Raw genomic sequence first — 19,654 nt, forward strand, 5'->3', positions numbered from 1 at the left:
CTTTTACCTGAGTACATAAATCGGTGATCGGTCGCTCTTTCCCGCCAAACATTCCTTTGTTCATTGAACAGCTTCGCTGTGTGAGCGAGCAACTAACGCGCCATTTGCGCAGATGCAGGGTGACTCTACCTCATGACTAGAAGGGATCCAGCTTTTGTCAAAATAATATTGACATTTTAGCTAACCCGTACCCCTTTCCTAACCTTAAACTAATTATCATAACCTGCTGAATAAACTCTCCTAACCTGCTACGAAAAGTCAAATCTGACATTATTTTGACAAAATCTGTATCCCTTCTAGCCATGACCGTAAGTCCACTACCGTTGACAGCGTCATTTATGTTGACAGTTGGGACCGCTGGCAGTGGTGGGAAAAGTACCCAGTTGTCATAAAAGTAAAGATTTCTTAATCGAAAATGACTCAAGTAAACGTGAAAGTCACCCAGTAAAATACTACTTGTGTCCAAAAGTATTTGGTTTGACATATATTTAAATATCAAAAGTAAATGTAATTGCTAAAATATACTTAAGTATCGAAAGTAAACATAGGAATAATAAAACATTCCTTATGTTAAGCAAAGCACCACTTTCTTGTATTTCTTTAATTTACGGATAGAAAGAGGCACATTCCAACACCCAGACATAATTGACAAACGAAGCATTTGTGTTTAGTGAGTCAGCCAGATCAAAGTCAGTAGGTATGACCAGGGACATAGCCACGGGTAGCCACGGGCAGTAGTTTGGGGGTGAGGCTGCTGCGGGTGAGATGGATGCAGGAAACAAATTGCCCACGCTGAAGATATCGGTCCGCTAATACAGGACTAGTAAAGGCCCAGTGCACTATTTTTGTGAAAATGTTGTGTGTTTACCAGTATTTGTAACTTGAGTTTGATCATTGTCTGCACAAAATAGTTAATCTGATAATACTTGTGGAATATAAAAACACATGCTTGATATATGTTTTCCAATTTCTCGAAATACTTATTTCTATGTGAAAACTGAAATGGTCTATTCATTACTTTTCCATCTTAGTAGACACCCTTATCCAGAGCAACTTACAGTAGTGAGTGCATTCATCCATGTGACTTACTTGTTGTGTGTACGTACTGACATGTATGTATGTGTAGCTGACACACACACACACACACACACACACACACACACACACACACACACACACACACACACACACACACACACACACACACACACACACACACACACACACACACACACACATTTAAAACATTAACATGAAGTGTGCCAATAGTAAAGTATTTTTAGTTATGTGTCAGCCCCCTGTAAGACTAGCAGTCGCCATTGGCGTCGGATAATGGGGATCCTAATAAATTAAATAAAATAAATGTTCGTACTTTTTCCCCATGGGTATTAAACCCACAACAATCCTAGCATTGCACACGTCATTTTCTACCAACTGAGCCATATCATTACAAACCACTTGATGTCTCCATGTACTCAATTACTGTATTGTACATTGTTTTATCGTCATGGTGATGAAAAGTCTACAGGTAGAAAACTAGATGACCAGTCTATGTACAATACACTAATGTACATTTACATTAAGTGGTTTGAAAGGATGGTAAATTAATACTACATAAAAAAATTGGTTGTCTTCCCATGTTATTTGATCAAGAAAAATATTTAATTTGATGTGGATGTTTGATGACAGAGTTTTGTTATTTCTAGATTCCATTAGAATGTAATCACAGAGAAAGGAACAGGGCAACAACTCTCACAATTCCAACTATTGAATCCTGCTAAATTCTGTTTTTAATTATACAACTACCTTTTTTTGCCAAAGCAGAGATGCTACAGACGTCTATATCGGTCGGCTAATACTAGTAAAGGCCCAGTGCACTACATTTGTAAAATTGCAGCACACTCAGCACCCCTACTTTGCACGGCTATGACCAAGGATGTTCTCTTCACAAGTGCGTGAATTTGACTATTTTCCCGTCCGCATTCAAAATTTTACGAGTAGGACTACTTTTGGGTGTCAGCGAAAGTGTTTCTTCAGGAATGTAGTAAAGTAAACATTGTCAAAAAATATAAATAGTAAAGTACAGATACCCCAAAAAACGACTTAAGTAGTACTTTAAAGTATTTTTTTTAACTTAAGTAGATTACACCACTGACCACTGTTTGGGACACTCTTCAGCTATGAACTCAGCATATGGTTAGTTCTCCAAACCTGCCACATTATGGCTGATCAGTCCTTGTATCCATAGTTCAGACATATGAATTTAAACATTGTTACATTTCTCCAGCCCCCCCCCCCCCCACCCCCTCAGCTGTTTACCAACAAAAAGGCAGGGCGAACGGATCCCAGATTGTCCCTTCAAATCTAAAGTGAATATTACCAGAGTTTTTACAATGCAGCCAAAAACATTCTTACCTTTCTATTAACAGAAGACATGTTTTCCTCTGCATCTTGGTTTTAGTTGTACTCTCGAACTTTGACCTTATGCCATAACGTAACAATGAACAGCAAGTGACTGTGTCAGCAAAGCGTTAGAAGAATCAGGAAACAAGCAGCCAAAGGCTGGGTTTGCCAGAGAACCAGAGAGAAAGTAGGACACATAGAAGAGTGAGGGCTTTTTCCACAGTGAAGGTATCTGCCCGACTGAATGATCTACAAATAACCTAGCATCATAAATAACTACTCATTATTATTTGTAGATCGGTCAATCAGTCACAATTAGACAGACAGAGATAATGTGTTACAGAGAGAGAGAGAGTCAGAGAGACAGACATCATGTGTTATATATAGAGAGAGAAAGAGAGAGTCAGAGAGACAGACATCATGTGTTATATATAGAGAGAGAGTCAGACAGACAGAGATAATGTGTTACAGAGAGAGAGAGTCAGCCAGACAGTCAGACATAGATAATGTGTTACAGAGTGAGATAGTCAGACAGACATGTTACAGAGAGAGAGAGAAAGAGTCAGAGAGACAGACATCATGTGTTATATAGAGAGAGAGAGTCAGACAGACATAGATAATGTGTCACAGAGAGAGATAGTCAGACAGACATGTTACAGAGAGAGAGAGAGTCAGACAGACAGAAAATAATGTACTTTTTACTACATAAATCTTCCCTGACACCCAAAAGTACTCGTTTAATTTTGACAGGGAAATGGTCCAATTCACACACTTGTCAAGAGAACATCCCTGGTAATCTCTACTGCCTCTGATCTGGTGGACTCACTAAACACAAATGCTTTGTTTGTAAATTATGTCTGAATGTTGGAGTGTGCCTCTGTCTATTCCCCCCTCCCCATTTAAAAAAAAATGGTACCTTCTGGTTTGCTTAATATAAGGAATTTTAAATTATTTATACTTTTGATACTTAAGTACAATTAAAACCAAATACTTTTAGACTTTTACTCAAGTAGTATTTTACTGGGTGACTTTCACTTTTACTTGAGTCATTTCCTATTAAGGTATCTTTACTTTTACTCAAGTAGTATTTTACTGGGTGACTTTCACTTTTACTTGAGTCATTTCCTATTAAGGTATCTTTACTTTTACTCAAGTAGTATTTTACTGGGTGACTTTCACTTTTACTTGAGTCATTTCCTATTAAGGTATCTTTACTTTTACTCAAGTAGTATTTTACTGGGTGACTTTCACTTTTACTTGAGTCATTTCCTATTAAGGTATCTTTACTTTTACTCAAGTATGACAATGGGGTACTTTTTCTACCGCTGACAAAAACACTCAGTGACATGATATGCAACATATAACTGTTTACTATCCATCAGGGAAATATCAAAATCATCTCGAAATGGAGCACAGTCTCCTGAATGATCATATAACATTACTATCCATATGATCATAGCATGTACACCTAACCTGTATAGACCTGTGGTGTGGCTCAGCGGTCTAAAGGCACTGCATCTCTGTGCAAGAAGCATCACTACAGTCCCTAGTTTGAATCCGGGCTGTATCACATCCGGCTGTGATTGGGAGTCCCATAGAGCGGCGCACAATTGGCCCAAGTTTGGATGGTGTAGGCCGTTATTGTAAATAAGAATTTGTTCTTACCTAGTTACATTAAAAATATATATATTATATTTATCCATGGCAATGGTATTAACATTAACCTCACCTCATATCATTTATATATCCATATTGTTATTGTAGTACAGGATACATAATAACACGCATACAGAAGGTAGATCGGGGGTCAATGAGAAATTACATTCAAATGCTGCGAAGCAACATGCATGACCCAAAAACCATATGGAATATGGAATACTGCTGTCTGTCAAATGGACTGCAGTTCTGGTCTCCTAGGATGCGTTTAAAATGGCACCCTATTCCATTCAGTTAAGACCAGGTTAGCGTCTCAAATTGCTTCCTATTCCCTATACAGTGCACCAGAAGTAGTTCACTACATAGGGTGCCATTTCAGACCAGACAACAGAGCATTGTATTGGTAAGCTTGGACACAGCTGTGTTTAACATCAATAAACCAAAACATACTGTTATGTCCCTTATGTCCACGACATTGGCACACGGTCTGGTCTGACTCACAAATTCACCAGAACCACACCCATTGACTGACTACAATCAGAAACGTTGTTTTGTTCTGTTGCACTTTACAGTAAAAATCAAGGCTTCTGTCAACCTAACAGAACATGTTACTACAGACGGACACGGTAAACGTAAAGGATTGTAGCCTGGTTTAACCAGATTGGATAATGCGCTCACCACTGTTTCGCTATCAACGGTGAAATGTATTGACATCAGGAGATCAGATGCCAGGTTAAAGGGATTATAGTCTACTGGACTAGATACTGAATACAATATTATTTTGCTGGTGCAATATTATTAACAATCCATTTTTATCATCCGCAGATATAGTATATAACTTTACAAACCTGCCCTATTCTGCTCTTACTGGCAAGGGCACATGCTATTTAAGCGAGGACAATGTACAGTATATAAACTGAGGTTTATCATTTTATAGTTATAAGTTGATCTGTAAATTCATATTTTTTATCGCTCCAGTGTGTTTAAGTGAATACAGCGAGCACGGAGTTGAAAATTCTGGTTTGAGAAAAAAAATATATATATATATTATTCAATGATGAGAATAAAACCCATTAGAAGCCTTTTATACACCCAACGACTGTGGAGAGACAGAAAGAGCAGAGCTGCATATACACTCACATACCTTCTAGAACATATACACTCTTCCTCACATACCTTCTAGAACATATACACTCTGCCTCACATACCTTCTAGAACATATACACTCTGCCTCACATACCTTCTAGAACATATACACTCTGCATCACATACCTTCTAGAACATATACACTCTGCCTCACATACCTTCTAGAACATATACACTCTGCCTCACATACCTTCTAGAACATATACACTCTGCCTCACATATACCTTCTAGAATTTATACAGGAAAAGTACAACAACAACAACAAAAGTTTTGAGAAATATTTAAAATAAAATCATATTGAACATCATCACACAATCAGACAAGACAATTCACTGTTTTTTTTGTTTTTTTAAATATCTGGCATTCATGTACACATCTTCACATTTGTTTCAAGTCTAATATTGTATTACACATTTTTGTAATATCCATCTTTTACATTTTCAGAGTTAACTTTCTTGAGACTAAAACATTTTCCACTGCAGTCAAATGTAGCTATGCGGTAGTTCCATCTCTAAATGAAAACATCGATACTCATAAAGGCTACAGTCATTTTCTTCCCGTTTCTGTTCATAAAATGAGATGTTTGTATAAACAATATTCAATGTTTTCTATATATACCATATCACATCTATACTCATGTACTAACGTTGACAGCCACATTTTATGTTTTCACTTGTAAAGGTTAAACTCCACCATTACCCAGCAGGCAAAACTGTTTGAAATGATGTCACGATGACATCATTACAACCAGATTTGCCCCCTGGGTAATGTAGTCTTTTTTTAAAAAAAAGCATTCGCTTCACAGGGTTCACTTTAGGATTAGTGAGAGGATTGACCAATGGGAATAAACATTCATAACATCTAACATCTGTCCATCTACAAATAGCAAATACTATATCTTCAATGGGGAATTAAGACTACGTTTTGTAAATGTTCCATTGTTTCCATCATTCCCTTCTGCCCCCTATAGACAGAACTATCTGCCCCCTATAGACAGTACTATCTGCCCCTTATAGACAGAACTATCTGCCCCCTATAGACAGTACTATCTGCCCCCTATAGACAGTACTATCTGCCCCCTATAGACAGAACTATCTGCCCCCTATAGACAGAACTATCTGCCCCTTTACAGACAGAACGATTTTTGTTTCACCTAGTCTAAATTCTTAACTGGGTTACAGTAGTCATATACTTATCTGGAATGTTCCATCCTATACGTAAGACCTTAACACTATACATGTGTGCTTAAATTGGTTGTTATTATTAAACATCTATTAATTATTTCACTTATAGTCAACAGAATAACATGCTCGCTCAAAACACACTCCCCATAACCTGAAATAAATCTGAAAATGTTGAGGAATTGAACACCTCTAATATGGCTAAGGTTGAAGACGCCAACAGAACGTCTGGTATTTCTACTGTAGACAGACTAACATGTAGCTATTAGCCATCTAGCAGCTAGTTAAGATCTAAAAAAAAAAAAACAGATGAATACAATAAAGTCATTTTATGTCTAAAACAAAGTAGATGTCTATTCCTGAGAATCTAAGTGATACAAAATCAAAATTCAACATGGACAAAATTGTGATAATCCTTTTTAAATAGGATTAAATTCGATCTTTCTGCATTTTTGTCATGTCCATGTGGCAAAACTGCATCCTTGACAATAATACAGTACTGCAAAAACAAGTATAAACTGTTTTTCAAAAACATGACAGAACATCACAAGCCTACCCCACTAGGTCCCTGTGTGGGTCAGTTGGTAGAGCAGGGCACTTGCAATGTCAGGATTGCGGGTTCAAATCCCACAGGGGACAAGTACAAACATAAAGTACAAAAAAATGTATGCTCACTATTGTAAGTTGCTCTGGATAAGAGTGTCAAGTCAAATGTACTAAAACTATTATATTTTTTTGAAACGTTGCAATGGCTCTAGTAAGACAGTGTTGGGTTCTTCTATTCAAAGCTAATGAGCATTACAGGGCAGTGCAAGTGTCTGTCTGGCACATGGAAGCAGAGAAACTAATCTTGTGTGTGCGTGTGTTTGTAATATGTTATTACTATGTGTAATAACTATGTGCATGTTTGGAGTGCTGGTCCATGTTAGGAGATAGCTGTTCCGAGTTTTGTAAAATTATTATTCCTACATTTAGGAAAAACCTTTTGAAGCAAAATCAAAACAGTATGACACATTTTAATATATACAGTGGGGAGAGCAAGTATTTGATACACTGGCGATTTTGCAGGTTTTCCTACTTACAAAGCATGTAGAGGTCTGTAATTTTTATCAAATTAATTACTTAAAAATCATACAATGTGATTTTCTGGATTTTTGTTTTAGATTCCGTCTCTCACAGTTGAAGTGTACCTATGATAAAAATTATAGACCTCTACATGCTTTGTAAGTAGAAAAAGCTGCAAAATCGGCAGTGTATCAAATACTTTGTCTGCCCACTGTATATATTTTTTGTTATCTAAGAATTATCTGAATGTAATCGTGAATTGTGGTTCTCATTTGATGATCATCCCTTTTCATCTCCCCAGTCTGTCCCTCACCTAGCCTGGGAGGCTCGGTTTCTGCTCTCATAACAACTGACGCGAGATCAGAAACAGACCGTCACCCTGGCTATTCCTCACCCCTTACCTCCCACCCTCTCCTCCTCCCTGCCCTACATGCCCGGGTCATCATAATTGTAGGTGGGTGCCTGTGAGTATTGGGGCTGTTGCTGCTGCATGGCTCCCTGCGCCACCCCCACGGCGGCCTGCTGTGCTGCCTGCTGGACGTGAGGGTTCTTCCAGGCCCCGGTGGTCCACTCCTCCTGGGCTTTACTCATACTGCCCCCAGAGCCACGGTACATGTTGTGCACCTGGAGAGAGAGTCAGGGAGATAGTGTTAGCGTGAGTTGTATTACTGTAGCACAAACAGAGGACACAATAAAGAGTACTGTCTTTGCTCATGTTGTGCCTGGTGCTACGGTACATGTTGTCCCTGGTGTTACGGTACATGTTGTCCCTGGTGTTACGGTACATGTTGTCCCTGCTACAGTACATGTTGTGCCTGGTGTTACGATACATGTTGTCCCTGGTGTTACAGTACATGTTGTCCCTGCTACAGTACATGTTGTGCCTGGTGTTACGATACATGTTGTCCCTGGTGTTACGGTACATGTTGTCCCTGGTGTTACGGTACATGTTGTCCCTGGTGTTACGGTACATGTTGTCCCTGGTTTTACAGTACATGATGTCCCTGCTACAGTACATGTTGTCCCTGGTGTTACGGTACATGTTGTCCCTGGTGTTACGGTACATGTTGTCCCTGGTGTTACATGTTGTCCCTGGTGTTACGGTACATGTTGTCCCTGGTGTTACATGTTGTCCCTGGTGTTATGGTACATGTTGTCCCTGGTGTTACGGTACATGTTGTCCCTGTTGTGTTATGTTGTCCCGGTACATGTTGTCCCACGGTACATGTTGTCCCTGGTGTTATGGTACATGTTGTCCCTGGTGTTATGTTGTCCCTAGGTACATGTTGTCCCTGCTACAGTACATGTTGTCCCTGGTGTTACGGTACATGTTGTCCCTAGTGCTACGGTACATGTTGTCCATGGTGTTACGGTACATGTTGTCCATGGTGTTTACTGGTGGTACATGTTGTCCCAGTGCTGGTACATGTTGTCCCTGGTGTACATGTTGTCCCTGGTGTTATGTTGTCCCGGTACATGTTGTCCCTGGTGTTACGGTACATGTTGTCCCTGGTACATGTTGTCCCTGGTGAGTACATGTTGTCCCTGGTGTTATGGTACATGTTGTCCCTGGTGTTACGGTACATGTTGTCCCTGGTGTTACGGTACATGTTGTCCCTGGTGTTATGGTACATGTTGTCCCTGGTGTTACAGTACATGTTGTCCCTGGTGTTATGGTACATGTTGTCCCTGGTGTTACGGTACATGTTGTCCCTGGTGTTATGGTACATGTTGTCCCTGGTGTTATGGTACATGTTGTCCCTGGTGCTATGCCTATTTACCCTTATTCAGGTGCAAAACTTTCACTGGGGATGGGGGGGCATGTCCCCCTCACATTCTGAAATAGCATTTTTGTCACTCATAGTTTTATCATTGTAATGTGATACAAAACGAGGCAACGGTGTGCTTTAGGACCATGTGGATGCCTCCGAGCTGTTGGGTAGGCTGTTTGGAGTGTTTATCCGACTGGATACAAAACAAAATGTCCCCCCTCACTTCTAAAACCAAAGTTGCGCCCCCTGCCCTTATTTACCAGGTAAGTTGTTGTGCACCTGAAGAGAGAGACAGACTGAGAGACAGTGTGAGAGAGAGATTTATAGAGTACTGGTCCGGTGCCACAGTACATGAAGCAACACAAGCATAGGCATAGACACATGCATACACACACACACACGCGCACGCATACACACACACGCATACGCGCACACGCATATGCATACACGCACACGCACGCACACACACACACACACACACACACACACACACACACACACACACACACACACACACACACACACACACACACACACACACACACACACACACACACACACACACACACACACACACATACACACACACAAAGGTACACATGGATTTTGTACTGTAGATATGTGGTAATGGCCTGAGGGGACACAGTGTGTTGTGAAATTAATGGGGATCCATAATAAACCACAGGAAGAGTAGCTGCTGACTTGGTAGGAACTAATGTGGATCCATAATAAACCCCAGGAAAAGTAGCTGCTGCCTTGGCAGGAACTAATGGGGATCCATAATAAACCCCAGGAAGAGTAGCTGCTGCCTTGGCAGGAACTAATGGGGATCCATAATAAACCCCAGGAAGAGTAGCTGCTGCCTTGGCAGGAATGAATGTGGATCCATAATAAACCCCAGGAAAAGTAGCTGCTGCCTTGGCAGGAACTAATGGGGATCCTTGTGCTTCCTGGAGAGAGTCAGGGAGAGATTGAGATGGTGTTTGAGATATATTTATATTACCTTAAGTAAAACACAGTACAGGCCATATATATTACTTGTCCATCAACTATGTAGTCGACAAGTCAGGGATATTTATTAAATATTTTTTACTCTTTTATATTTAGGGAATCTATTGGGCTCCCGAGTAGTGCAGTGGTCTACGGCACTGCATCTCAGTGCTAGAGGTGTAGCTACAGTCCCTGGTTCAATTCCAGGCTGTATCACACCCGGCTGTGATTGGGAGTCCCTTAGGGCTGCGCACAATTGGCCCAGGTTTGGCTGGGGTAGGCCGTCATTGTAAATAAGAATTTGTTCTTAACTGACTTGCCTAGTTAAATAAAAGTACACTTTTTTTTACAGGGATATTAATTAACATTTCAGTGTTCACAGCAATGTTAGCAGAAGAGATCATATTCACCCGCCTGTAGTACCTGAGATGTGAGTCATATTACAGCCAAAGTCAAACTAAAGCTTGTAAGAAAGAAATACGGTCTTTGCTGTGAATTAGATCCAGGCCTGAATACATAGTGTCTACAGTAGGAGTGCTGATCTAGGATCAGATCCCTCCTGTCCATTTCCTGTCTTATTCATTCTGATATAAAAGGCTAAACTGATCCTAGATCAGCACTCCTCTACTCTAAGACACTTTATGAATGTGGGCCCCTGATCTCCTGTTACTATAGCAGCCCATCAAGTTGTTGTCCTCTTCAGGTCAAAGACACTAAAGGATGCAGAGAGATCTGATCTCCTGTTACGATAGCAGCCCATCAAGTTGTTGTCCTCTTCAGGTCAAAGACACTAAAGGATGCAGAGAGATCTGATCTCCTGTTACTATAGCAGCCCATCAAGTTGTTGTCCTCTTCAGGTCAAAGACACTAAAGGATAAAGGATGTTACAGCAGCCCATCAAGTTGTTGATCTGATCTCCTGTTACTATAGCAGCCCATCAAGTTGTTGTCCTCTTCAGGTCAAAGACACTAAAGGATGCAGAGAGATCTGATCTCCTGTTACTATAGCAGCCCATCAAGTTGTTGTCCTCTTCAGGTCAAAGACACGAAAGCTATATTTCCTGGAGAACGTACACCAAGAAAATATGGTCAGAAAGATAAGATGATACAATTGTGGGTTTGTCTTGACAGTTTGCTATTGCCTCAACAGACAAGAGCAGTACTAGAAGTACGGTAGTAGTTAGGAGAAACTGTTTTTTTTCAGCTGAATCATATGTTGGAAGTTTACATACACCTTGGCCAAATACATTTAAACATTTATCCTAGTAAAAATTCTCTGTCTTAGGTCAGTTAGGATCACTACTTTATTTTAAGAATGTGAAATGTCAGAATAATAGTAGAGAGAATGATTTATTTCAGCTTTTATTTCTTTCATCACATTCCCAGTGGGTTTACATACACTCAATTAATATTTGGTAGCATTGGCCATAAATTGTTTAACTTGAGTCAAATGTTTTAGGTAGCTTTCCACAAGCTTCCCACAATAAGTTGGGTGAATTTTGGCCCATTCCTCCTGACAGAGCTGGTGTAACGGAGTCAGGTGTGTAGCCCTCCTCGCTCGCACACGCTTTTTCAGTTCTGCCCACAAATTTTCTATAGGATTGAGGTCAGGGCTTTGTGATGGCAACTCCAATACCTTGACTTTGTTGTCCTTCAGCCATTTTGACACAACTTTGGAAGTATGCTTGGGGTCATTGTCCATTTGGAAGACCCATTTTGCGGCAAGCTTTAATTTCCTGACTGATGTCTTGAGATGTTGCTTCAATGTATCCACAAAATTTTCCTTGCTATTTTGTGAAGTGCACCAGTCCCTCCTGCAGCAAAGCACCCCTACAACATGATGCTGTCACCCCCGTGCTTCACGGTTGGGATGGTGTTCTTCGGCTTGCAAGCCTCCCCCTTTTTCCTCCAAACATAACTATGGTCATTATGATCAAACAGTTCTATTTTTGTTTCATCAGACCAGAGGACATTTCTCCAAAAAGTATGATCTTTAACCCAATGTGCAGTTGCAAACCTTAGTCTGGCTTTTTTATGGAGGTTTTGGAGCAGTGGCTTCTTCCTTGCTGAGCGGCCTTTCAGGTTATGTTGATATGGGGACTTATTTTACTGTGGATATAGATACTTTTGTACCTGTTTCCTAAGTCATCTTCACAAGGTCCTTTGCTGTTGTTCTGGGATTGATTTGCTCTTTTCACACCAAAGTACTTTCATCTCTAGGAGACAGAACACATCTCCTTACTGAGAGGTATGACCGCTGCGTGGTCCCATGGTGTTTATACTTGCGTACTATTGTTTGTACGGATGAACGTGGTACCTTGAAAATTGCTCCCAGGGATGAACCAGACTTGTTTTTCTGAGGTCTTGGCTGAATTCTTTTGATTTTCCCATGATGTCAAGCAAAGAGGCACTGAGTTTGAAGGTAGGCCTTGAAATGCATCCACAGGTACACCTACAATTGACTCAAATGATGTCAATTAGCCTATCAGAAGCTTCTAAAGCCATGACATAATTTTCTGGAATTTTCCAAGCTGTTTAAAGGCACAGTCAATTTAGTGTATGTAAACTTCTGACCCACTGGAATTGAGATACAGTGAAATAATCTGTCTGTAAACAATTGTTGGAAAAATGAATTGTGTCATGCACAAAAGCACAAAGTAGATGTCCTAACCGACTTGCCAAAACTATAGTTTGTTAACAAGAAATTTGTGGAGTGGTTGAAAAACAATTTTTAATGACTCCAACCTAAGTGTACGTAAACTTCCGACATCAAATATATATCTACAGAAACCACACTGCACATATTGCGAGAGTCCATTATACTCTAGTCAGAGTGAGAAATGTGTTGCTAGAGTCCATTATACTCTAGTCAGAGTGAGAAACATGTTGCCAAAGTCCATTATACTCAGGTCAGAGTGAGAAACGTGTTGCCAAAGACCATTATACTCTAGTCAGAGTGACAAATGTGTTGCTAGAGTCCATTATACTCTAGTCAGAGTGAGAAAAGTGTTGCTAGAGTCCATTATACTCTAGTCAGAGTGAGAAACGTGTTGCCAAAGTCCATTATACTCTAGTCAGAGTGAGAAACGTGTTGCCAAAGTCCATTATACTCTAGTCAGAGTGAGAAACGTGTTGCTAAAGTCCATTATACTCTAGTAAAGTCCATTATACTCTAGTCAGAGTGAGAAATGTTGCCAAAGTCCATTATACTCTAGTCAGAGTGAGAAACGTGTTGCTAAAGTCCATTATACTCTAGTCAGAGTGAGAAATGTGCAAGTCAGGGCTTTAGAGTAAAGTGTGGAAGTTATGGTAGAACATTACAAGATTATGTTTTAATATTGTTTTATGTATCAAATACTTTGATTAGTACTCTCTGATCTGTGTCTGTGGGACTGAGTTGGGCCTCTTCCATTGAATGATTAGTGTATGTGAAAGGCTGGCCTGTCTGCCAGGGCCAGGTGAACCATCCGTCCAGTTTCTCTCTCACATGCAGATGGACACTGGACTTGTGAGGAGGATCCAGTGTCCCATTGTTGCATTAGTATCTGTGTGTTATTAAGGAGTGCCAAGCTGAGAAGATGACCCTGTATAAACAAGCAGTAAAATGACCTAGAGACAGAAACCTGGCGACATGTAAATCTTGCTGTCTGTTACTTGATAACACAATGTACCTTCGTATAATTCTACACATCTGTTGATTGTCATGAACATTCAGGAGGATGTACTTTGCTATGAAGAGCTGTAACCTGAATCTGCTGGTGGGTTCTCAGCGATCCTCTGCGGATGATTGTCGATCAGCTCCATTATTGCTGTATGTTTGTATGTTTGACTGTACATTTGTTTTTACTCCATGTGTAACTCTGTGTTGTTGTTTGTGTCACACTGCTTTGACTTTAGCTTGGACAGGACGCAGTTGTAAATGAGAACTTGTTCTCAATTGGCCTACCTGGTTAAATAAAGGTGATTTTTTTGTTGTTGTTGTTGTAATAATTAAATAATAAAGTTTGATTGTTTTGAATAAATCTAAAAGTCTCTCTCCTTTGGACAGAAGTATTCCACAACAAAGTGAAAATGTATGTAGCACACACACACACACACACACACACACACATAGTACTATGGTACCTTGGTGAGCCCGGTGAAGGAGAGGACAGCCATGGCAGTGAACATGATGGTGGGGATCAGCATGACTACAGCGGAGCCTATGTTGGTGCTAAAGAAGGTGATGGTAGCCAGCCAGCCACTGGAGGAAGGAAAGAGGAAGAAAACCACAACAAGGTCACAGCAAGTCCACGCCTGTTCTAAAGGCAGGCTTTCCCTAATGATAGCAATACTATCAGCTGTTAGGCCTACGGACGAAAATCAGGTCAATCAATCAAGCAAATCAATCAAACTGTATAGCCCTTTTTACATCAACAGTGGTCACAAAGTGCTTTACAGTAACCTGATCTAGAACCCCAAAGAGCAAGGAGAAGTGGCATGGCAACTACGGAGGAACCTTTCCCTAGAAGGATGTAACCTTGAGCGGAACCAGACTCAGAGGCGACTGGAGGGCCATACTTTCCAAGTCAATACGCGTGACTCTCCCACAAATAAAAAAACATTGTTGTTTTATTAGGCTTTTTCCAAGTAAAAAAACACACAAAAAAAAAACATGACATTTTGGCCATCAATGGCCTTCATCAGACTGAACCTAGAAGGAAGAAACCTTGAGAGGAACCAGATTCCCGAGAGGACACCCAGGCTCCATCCTTACCAGATGCCCCAGCCTGGAATGCCTATACACTGGATGATGCTGATCACCACCTGGGCCATGAACACGAAGAAGAACGCCATGAAGTTGAATGAGCTGTCAGTCCTACAAGGGGGGGGAGAGAAGTAAATCCAATCAGAAATCCAGGATTTAACCTAGACAGTGGAGGCTGCTGAGGGGAGAGAACGGCTCATGATAATGGCCGGAACGGAGCAAATGGAATGGCATCCAACACCTGGAAACCATGGAAACCATGCATTTGATGTATGTGATACCAATACACTGATTCCACTCCAGTCATTACCACGAGACCGTCCTCCCCAATGAATTTATCACCAACCTCCTGTAACCACTGTATATCTGGGGGGGGGGAGGGGGGTTAATAGCCTGAAGAAAGGGTTTACTCACATCTCTCTGCCTCATCTAATGTAACACGGGCTGCATTCATTAAGTCAGAACGGTGTTCCAACGTTTAATTCAACAAAGACAGTACTGAACGACCAAAACGTTGGCAAACGTTAAACCATACTGAACGCACCCCAGATGTCAGAAAGAAGGATGTTCTTACTTGAAGGCCTTGTAGATGGGTCTGAACCAGCACACGTAGGAGCAGGGGGTGAACAGGATGAGCCACAGAATAGCCATGCCAAAGTTAGTGGCTCCGCCCCCGCCACACATCCATGCCAGGCAGCCAATCAGATTGACCGCCAAGGTGGCACTGTTAACTGTAATGATCACAGGTGGTCAAAAAAGGTTAAATAATGATATTAACGGTGGACGTGGCATTATTTACAATGCAGTAGCATTGGTCATGCTTTTAAATGTAATTTATTTAACCATTCAGGTCAATTAAAAACAAATTAATATTTACAATGATGGCCTGGTGTTCAATTAGGGCATGCAACGGTAATGGAGAATGAGGGTGTCTGATTGGACAAGTCCATGTCGTCCCTCTCTGTTTCAGTCTGTTTTCAACGGTTTGTTGCCAAATAAACAGGACCATCATGTTACTGTTTTCCCATTTCCTGTTAGTACAATTACATTGTCTGGGACGGGGACCTTATGTAATTAAAGTACAACAGCACCGTCTGTTATTGGATGATTAATCTAGCAAAGTAAAGTTTAATTGGTTGCTTCACATTTGTATGAGAGTTTGCAGAGACAGAAAAGGTAACTTTATAATTTTGTATCTTCGGTATAGGGGAGAGATCTCTATGGTCTGTGTCCCAAATATAAATATTGAATGTTAAAGAAATAAAATATGCTGTAATTTGTATGATTTGTATAAAAAATAAAAAAAAGCTATCTATTCAACACACAATACAGTGACTATTAGGCTAAAGGACACAAACTAATGATAAACTATTGGGATTATTATAAATATTGAACGATAAAGAGAATATGCTGTAATTTGTTTTTTGTTTTTTATGAAAAAGATATCTATTCAACACACAATACAGTGACTACTAGGCTAAAGGGCACAAACTAATGATAAACTATTGGGATTATTTATAACATATATGTCACAGGACTTACTTATACAATCCCCAACCTGAGTGATAATGTAAATAATGCAAATGAAATGAAAAATGATAATGAAAGGTATACGATCATACATCTATAAAGATTACCATTAAACTATTAGCTGCAGTTTCAGCTCTTGTTGTCAAGCCAACGGTATAGATGGGAGGCTTTGAACTAGCGGATGTTGATTTAGATGAAAAACCATGTAAAGTAACAATTCTTGGCTGGATTCCTGAAAGGCTTATTAAAGAGCTTCAAACCAGCTACACCCGCCTTCCTGCTATACCTGTGTTTGTTTCCCATAATGCTTTGGGTGACATTAAAAGTCATCTGAAAAGAAAGGCCAAACAGTAGCAGTAGCACTTTAACAGCTTGCCGTTATGACGTCACTCAAGCAATCTACACAATGAATACGCCAAGGACTTGGTTAGAATGGGCCGATGCTGCCCGGTACAGCACCAGAACCTCTAATCTTCTACTGCTTGAGAATATTATATATATATATATATATATATAATTAAATGTATATATAATATAATAATATAATTATATAATATAATAATATAATATATATTATATATATACTCTTGTAGAATATTAGCTCTAATACTTGATGACTAAAACCCAGTTTAACCAAGTTCAGAACTAAAAAGCATTCTCGGTGGGAAAAATGGTGTATAAGGCTTGCTTAATCTGTCTGGGAAACCCTATTTAGTGCACTACTTTTGACCAGGACCCATAGGGTCAAAAGTAGTGCACTAAATAGGGAATAGGGTGTCATTTGGAAGACATCCTGTGGTTAGAGACTGAGTCGTCTGTGTCGGTTTCCCAGACAGAACGCTATGGGTCCTGGCCAAAAGTAGCGCACTAAATAGGGAATAGGGTGCCATTTGGGATACCAACACACTCACAGATCCATAAGTAGTAGAGCTTCTTGCAGATGGAGCGGTGTACATCTGGGATCTCATTGAAGTCCTGGTAGAAACACGGCTTCAGAGGGATGAAGCCAGGCAGGGGAGGGAAATTGTTTTCTGTGGGGGATAAAAGTAAGAGGCTCAGAATTTCACTTACTTAGTTAGTCAAATCTTGAATTAAAAACAAAAATCCAAGATAAAATATTAAAGTTAAAAGTATAAGCATTCAACCTGATCAACACACAAGTTATATTAAAACAGTCAGGTTAAGCATTGTGTGCTATAATTGTATGATAGTAAAATGCTTATTAGCTACTTACTACTAATGACTTATATATCTTACAAAAGAGTAGCATGATTCAATATTCAATACAGAAATCACACTCTACAAAATATTCCCACTACTATACCATCCTTGTATGTATAAAGACTGTTCTTACCTGCCATTACAATTTGATATTTTCCTCCAGTTGGAAATAAATAAAATTCAGACTAAAACTCAACACCTTAGAAATTATCCTGAAAAGAATATTACATTGTATCAATATTTCAGCAAAGAAAAATATAATTTTATGATCATAAACACCATAACTGCCTTCATATTATTTCAAGCAACAAACCGGTATGTAGGCTATCGGTAAGAAATATGAAAAACCTTGAGCGCCCAATGCATGGGTCGGTTAACAGTGAAATTACGCCAAAACCGACTCTCCCTCCCAGTGTGCTTTGCGCTCGTAGCCTTTATAGCCCACCGCCCCCGCACCTACAATATGGGATTACAATGTAACATGTTACGTCGATTATGCATAATATTATATGGCTACAAACTCTCCATTCTGATAGCCTCCTGAATACAGCCCTTGTTGTCAGTGAGATATACATTGTAGACTGCATAACATAATCTGTCATTTATTTTAATAAAGTTTGACAGTGTGATGATGGATATTTATGATATTTGCAGCTACCGTTCAAACACTCATACGTTGAGGGTGTTTAGATGAAGGGCATTTTCCCAGCATATATTTTTGCACCAAATGGGCCTATACCACCAGACTGATGACAAACGATGGTATGAGAGCACGAATCAATGCAAAATTTTACGTTTTTCAGATGTTGTTATTCGTTTTAAAGGATGGGCAGGATGCAAGATGCCGCTGTTTGTATGCTACAATTGCATCGTGATGAGCACTACTGTCAATGGAGAAAGGGGCGCCCTTCAGATGAGTAACCGTAATAGAGACCTAGCCTACGACACGATGGAGTATTTTCAGCAGGACTCAATAAACAAGTCAAACGATTGTAGAATAATCATGCGGCAGGAGTGGTACATTATATTAATGCACGGAGCATTTAGTAAATCTATAATTCTCCCAATCGTGTAATTGAAACAGAATGAGTGAATGAAATGTAATGTAATGTAAATAAAACGGTATGGATTCGTTACTTTGGAAAGGATCTATCGCTTACCTCTTTTTTTCTTCCAAAACCAGGAATGCTGTTACTATGCAACGTTCTTCAATTGCATTATATGACGATATTCTTTATGAAACACAACACACGCTGGTGAAATTAAAACGAGAGACATAAATTCTATATTCGATTAAAATCTGCAAAAACCAAACGAGAGTTTGGGGGTAGAAAGCTATTCCGTGACGTCACGTTTCTCCTCTCTCTTTACGCACATACCCGTCCTACTAGGAAATGGTTTGAGGAAACGGAATCGTTGCTGGACAGAACTGTCCAACAAGAAAACTGCTTACTAGCGGTATTTCACTCTCACTATCTTAAAGGAAAGGTTCACCCATTTTCAATGTTATATTGTTTTTGTGCATCTCAGAGTGATGCTCTATTGATTCCCTGGGTAGTTTCATGTTTTCATGTGTGTCTAATTTATTGGCGTTCAAGCAGGTAGAAATTCGTCCGGTATGATGTAGCACTGTGATAAAGTCTCTCTCGCTACACTGAAAGTTCATTGGAATAGTACTTTTAGATCGCGAAAACATCTATCATTCCTGTCACTGATGTCAGATTTCAATACTGGCCGATGTCATAACTCGGAAGGATGTCTTCTCTCGAATGAGCCATTGATCATATTTTTTTGCGATATCACTACCTAGAGAAATCTAGCACATTTGTCCTATTTCTCTCCCAGAGATATTATCAAAAGAAGATGGGAATCTAATGAATGAAGAAAGTTTTAACGCCCCACCCAGCAGACAGTCGACCAATCGTGTTCACGTTGTCATGCTAC

The 19,654-nt window shown here is 39.9% G+C and overlaps 1 protein-coding gene across 2 annotated transcripts; it reads right to left on the bottom strand.

The window, feature by feature from the left end:
- Positions 1–5,128: 5,128 nt before the first annotated feature.
- LOC135556717 (secretory carrier-associated membrane protein 5-like) lies at positions 5,129–19,223 on the bottom strand. 2 transcript variants are annotated; one of them, XM_064990119.1, is made up of 8 exons: positions 18,871–19,223; positions 18,059–18,166; positions 17,844–17,922; positions 17,401–17,520; positions 15,534–15,690; positions 14,969–15,070; positions 14,338–14,455; positions 5,129–8,075 (listed from the first exon to the last, which is right to left on the bottom strand). In XM_064990119.1, the coding sequence occupies exons 3-8, from the start codon at positions 17,848–17,850 to the stop codon at positions 7,878–7,880; spliced, it is 702 nt and encodes a 233-aa protein (XP_064846191.1). In that variant the 5' UTR covers positions 17,851–17,922; positions 18,059–18,166; positions 18,871–19,223; the 3' UTR covers positions 5,129–7,877. The 2 variants fall into 2 exon arrangements, with proteins under 2 accessions (XP_064846191.1, XP_064846190.1); XM_064990118.1 differs by lacking the exon at positions 18,059–18,166.
- Between the last annotated feature and the right edge of the window lie 431 nt (positions 19,224–19,654).

Source organism: Oncorhynchus masou, chromosome 15, assembly GCF_036934945.1.
Source record: "Oncorhynchus masou masou isolate Uvic2021 chromosome 15, UVic_Omas_1.1, whole genome shotgun sequence".
In the NCBI taxonomy this organism is placed as follows: Eukaryota; Metazoa; Chordata; class Actinopteri; order Salmoniformes; family Salmonidae; genus Oncorhynchus; species Oncorhynchus masou.

Excerpts from the sequence above, each read along its gene's own strand:
- LOC135556717 (XM_064990118.1), bottom strand. Across the intron at positions 15,691-17,400 it reads GCTCTACTACTTATGGATCT|TTAACAGTGCCACCTTGGCG; the intron begins GTGAGTGTGTTG and ends TGATCATTACAG. Across the intron at positions 14,456-14,968 it reads ATTCCAGGCTGGGGCATCTG|TGGCTGGCTGGCTACCATCA; the intron begins GTAAGGATGGAG and ends TCCTTCCTCCAG.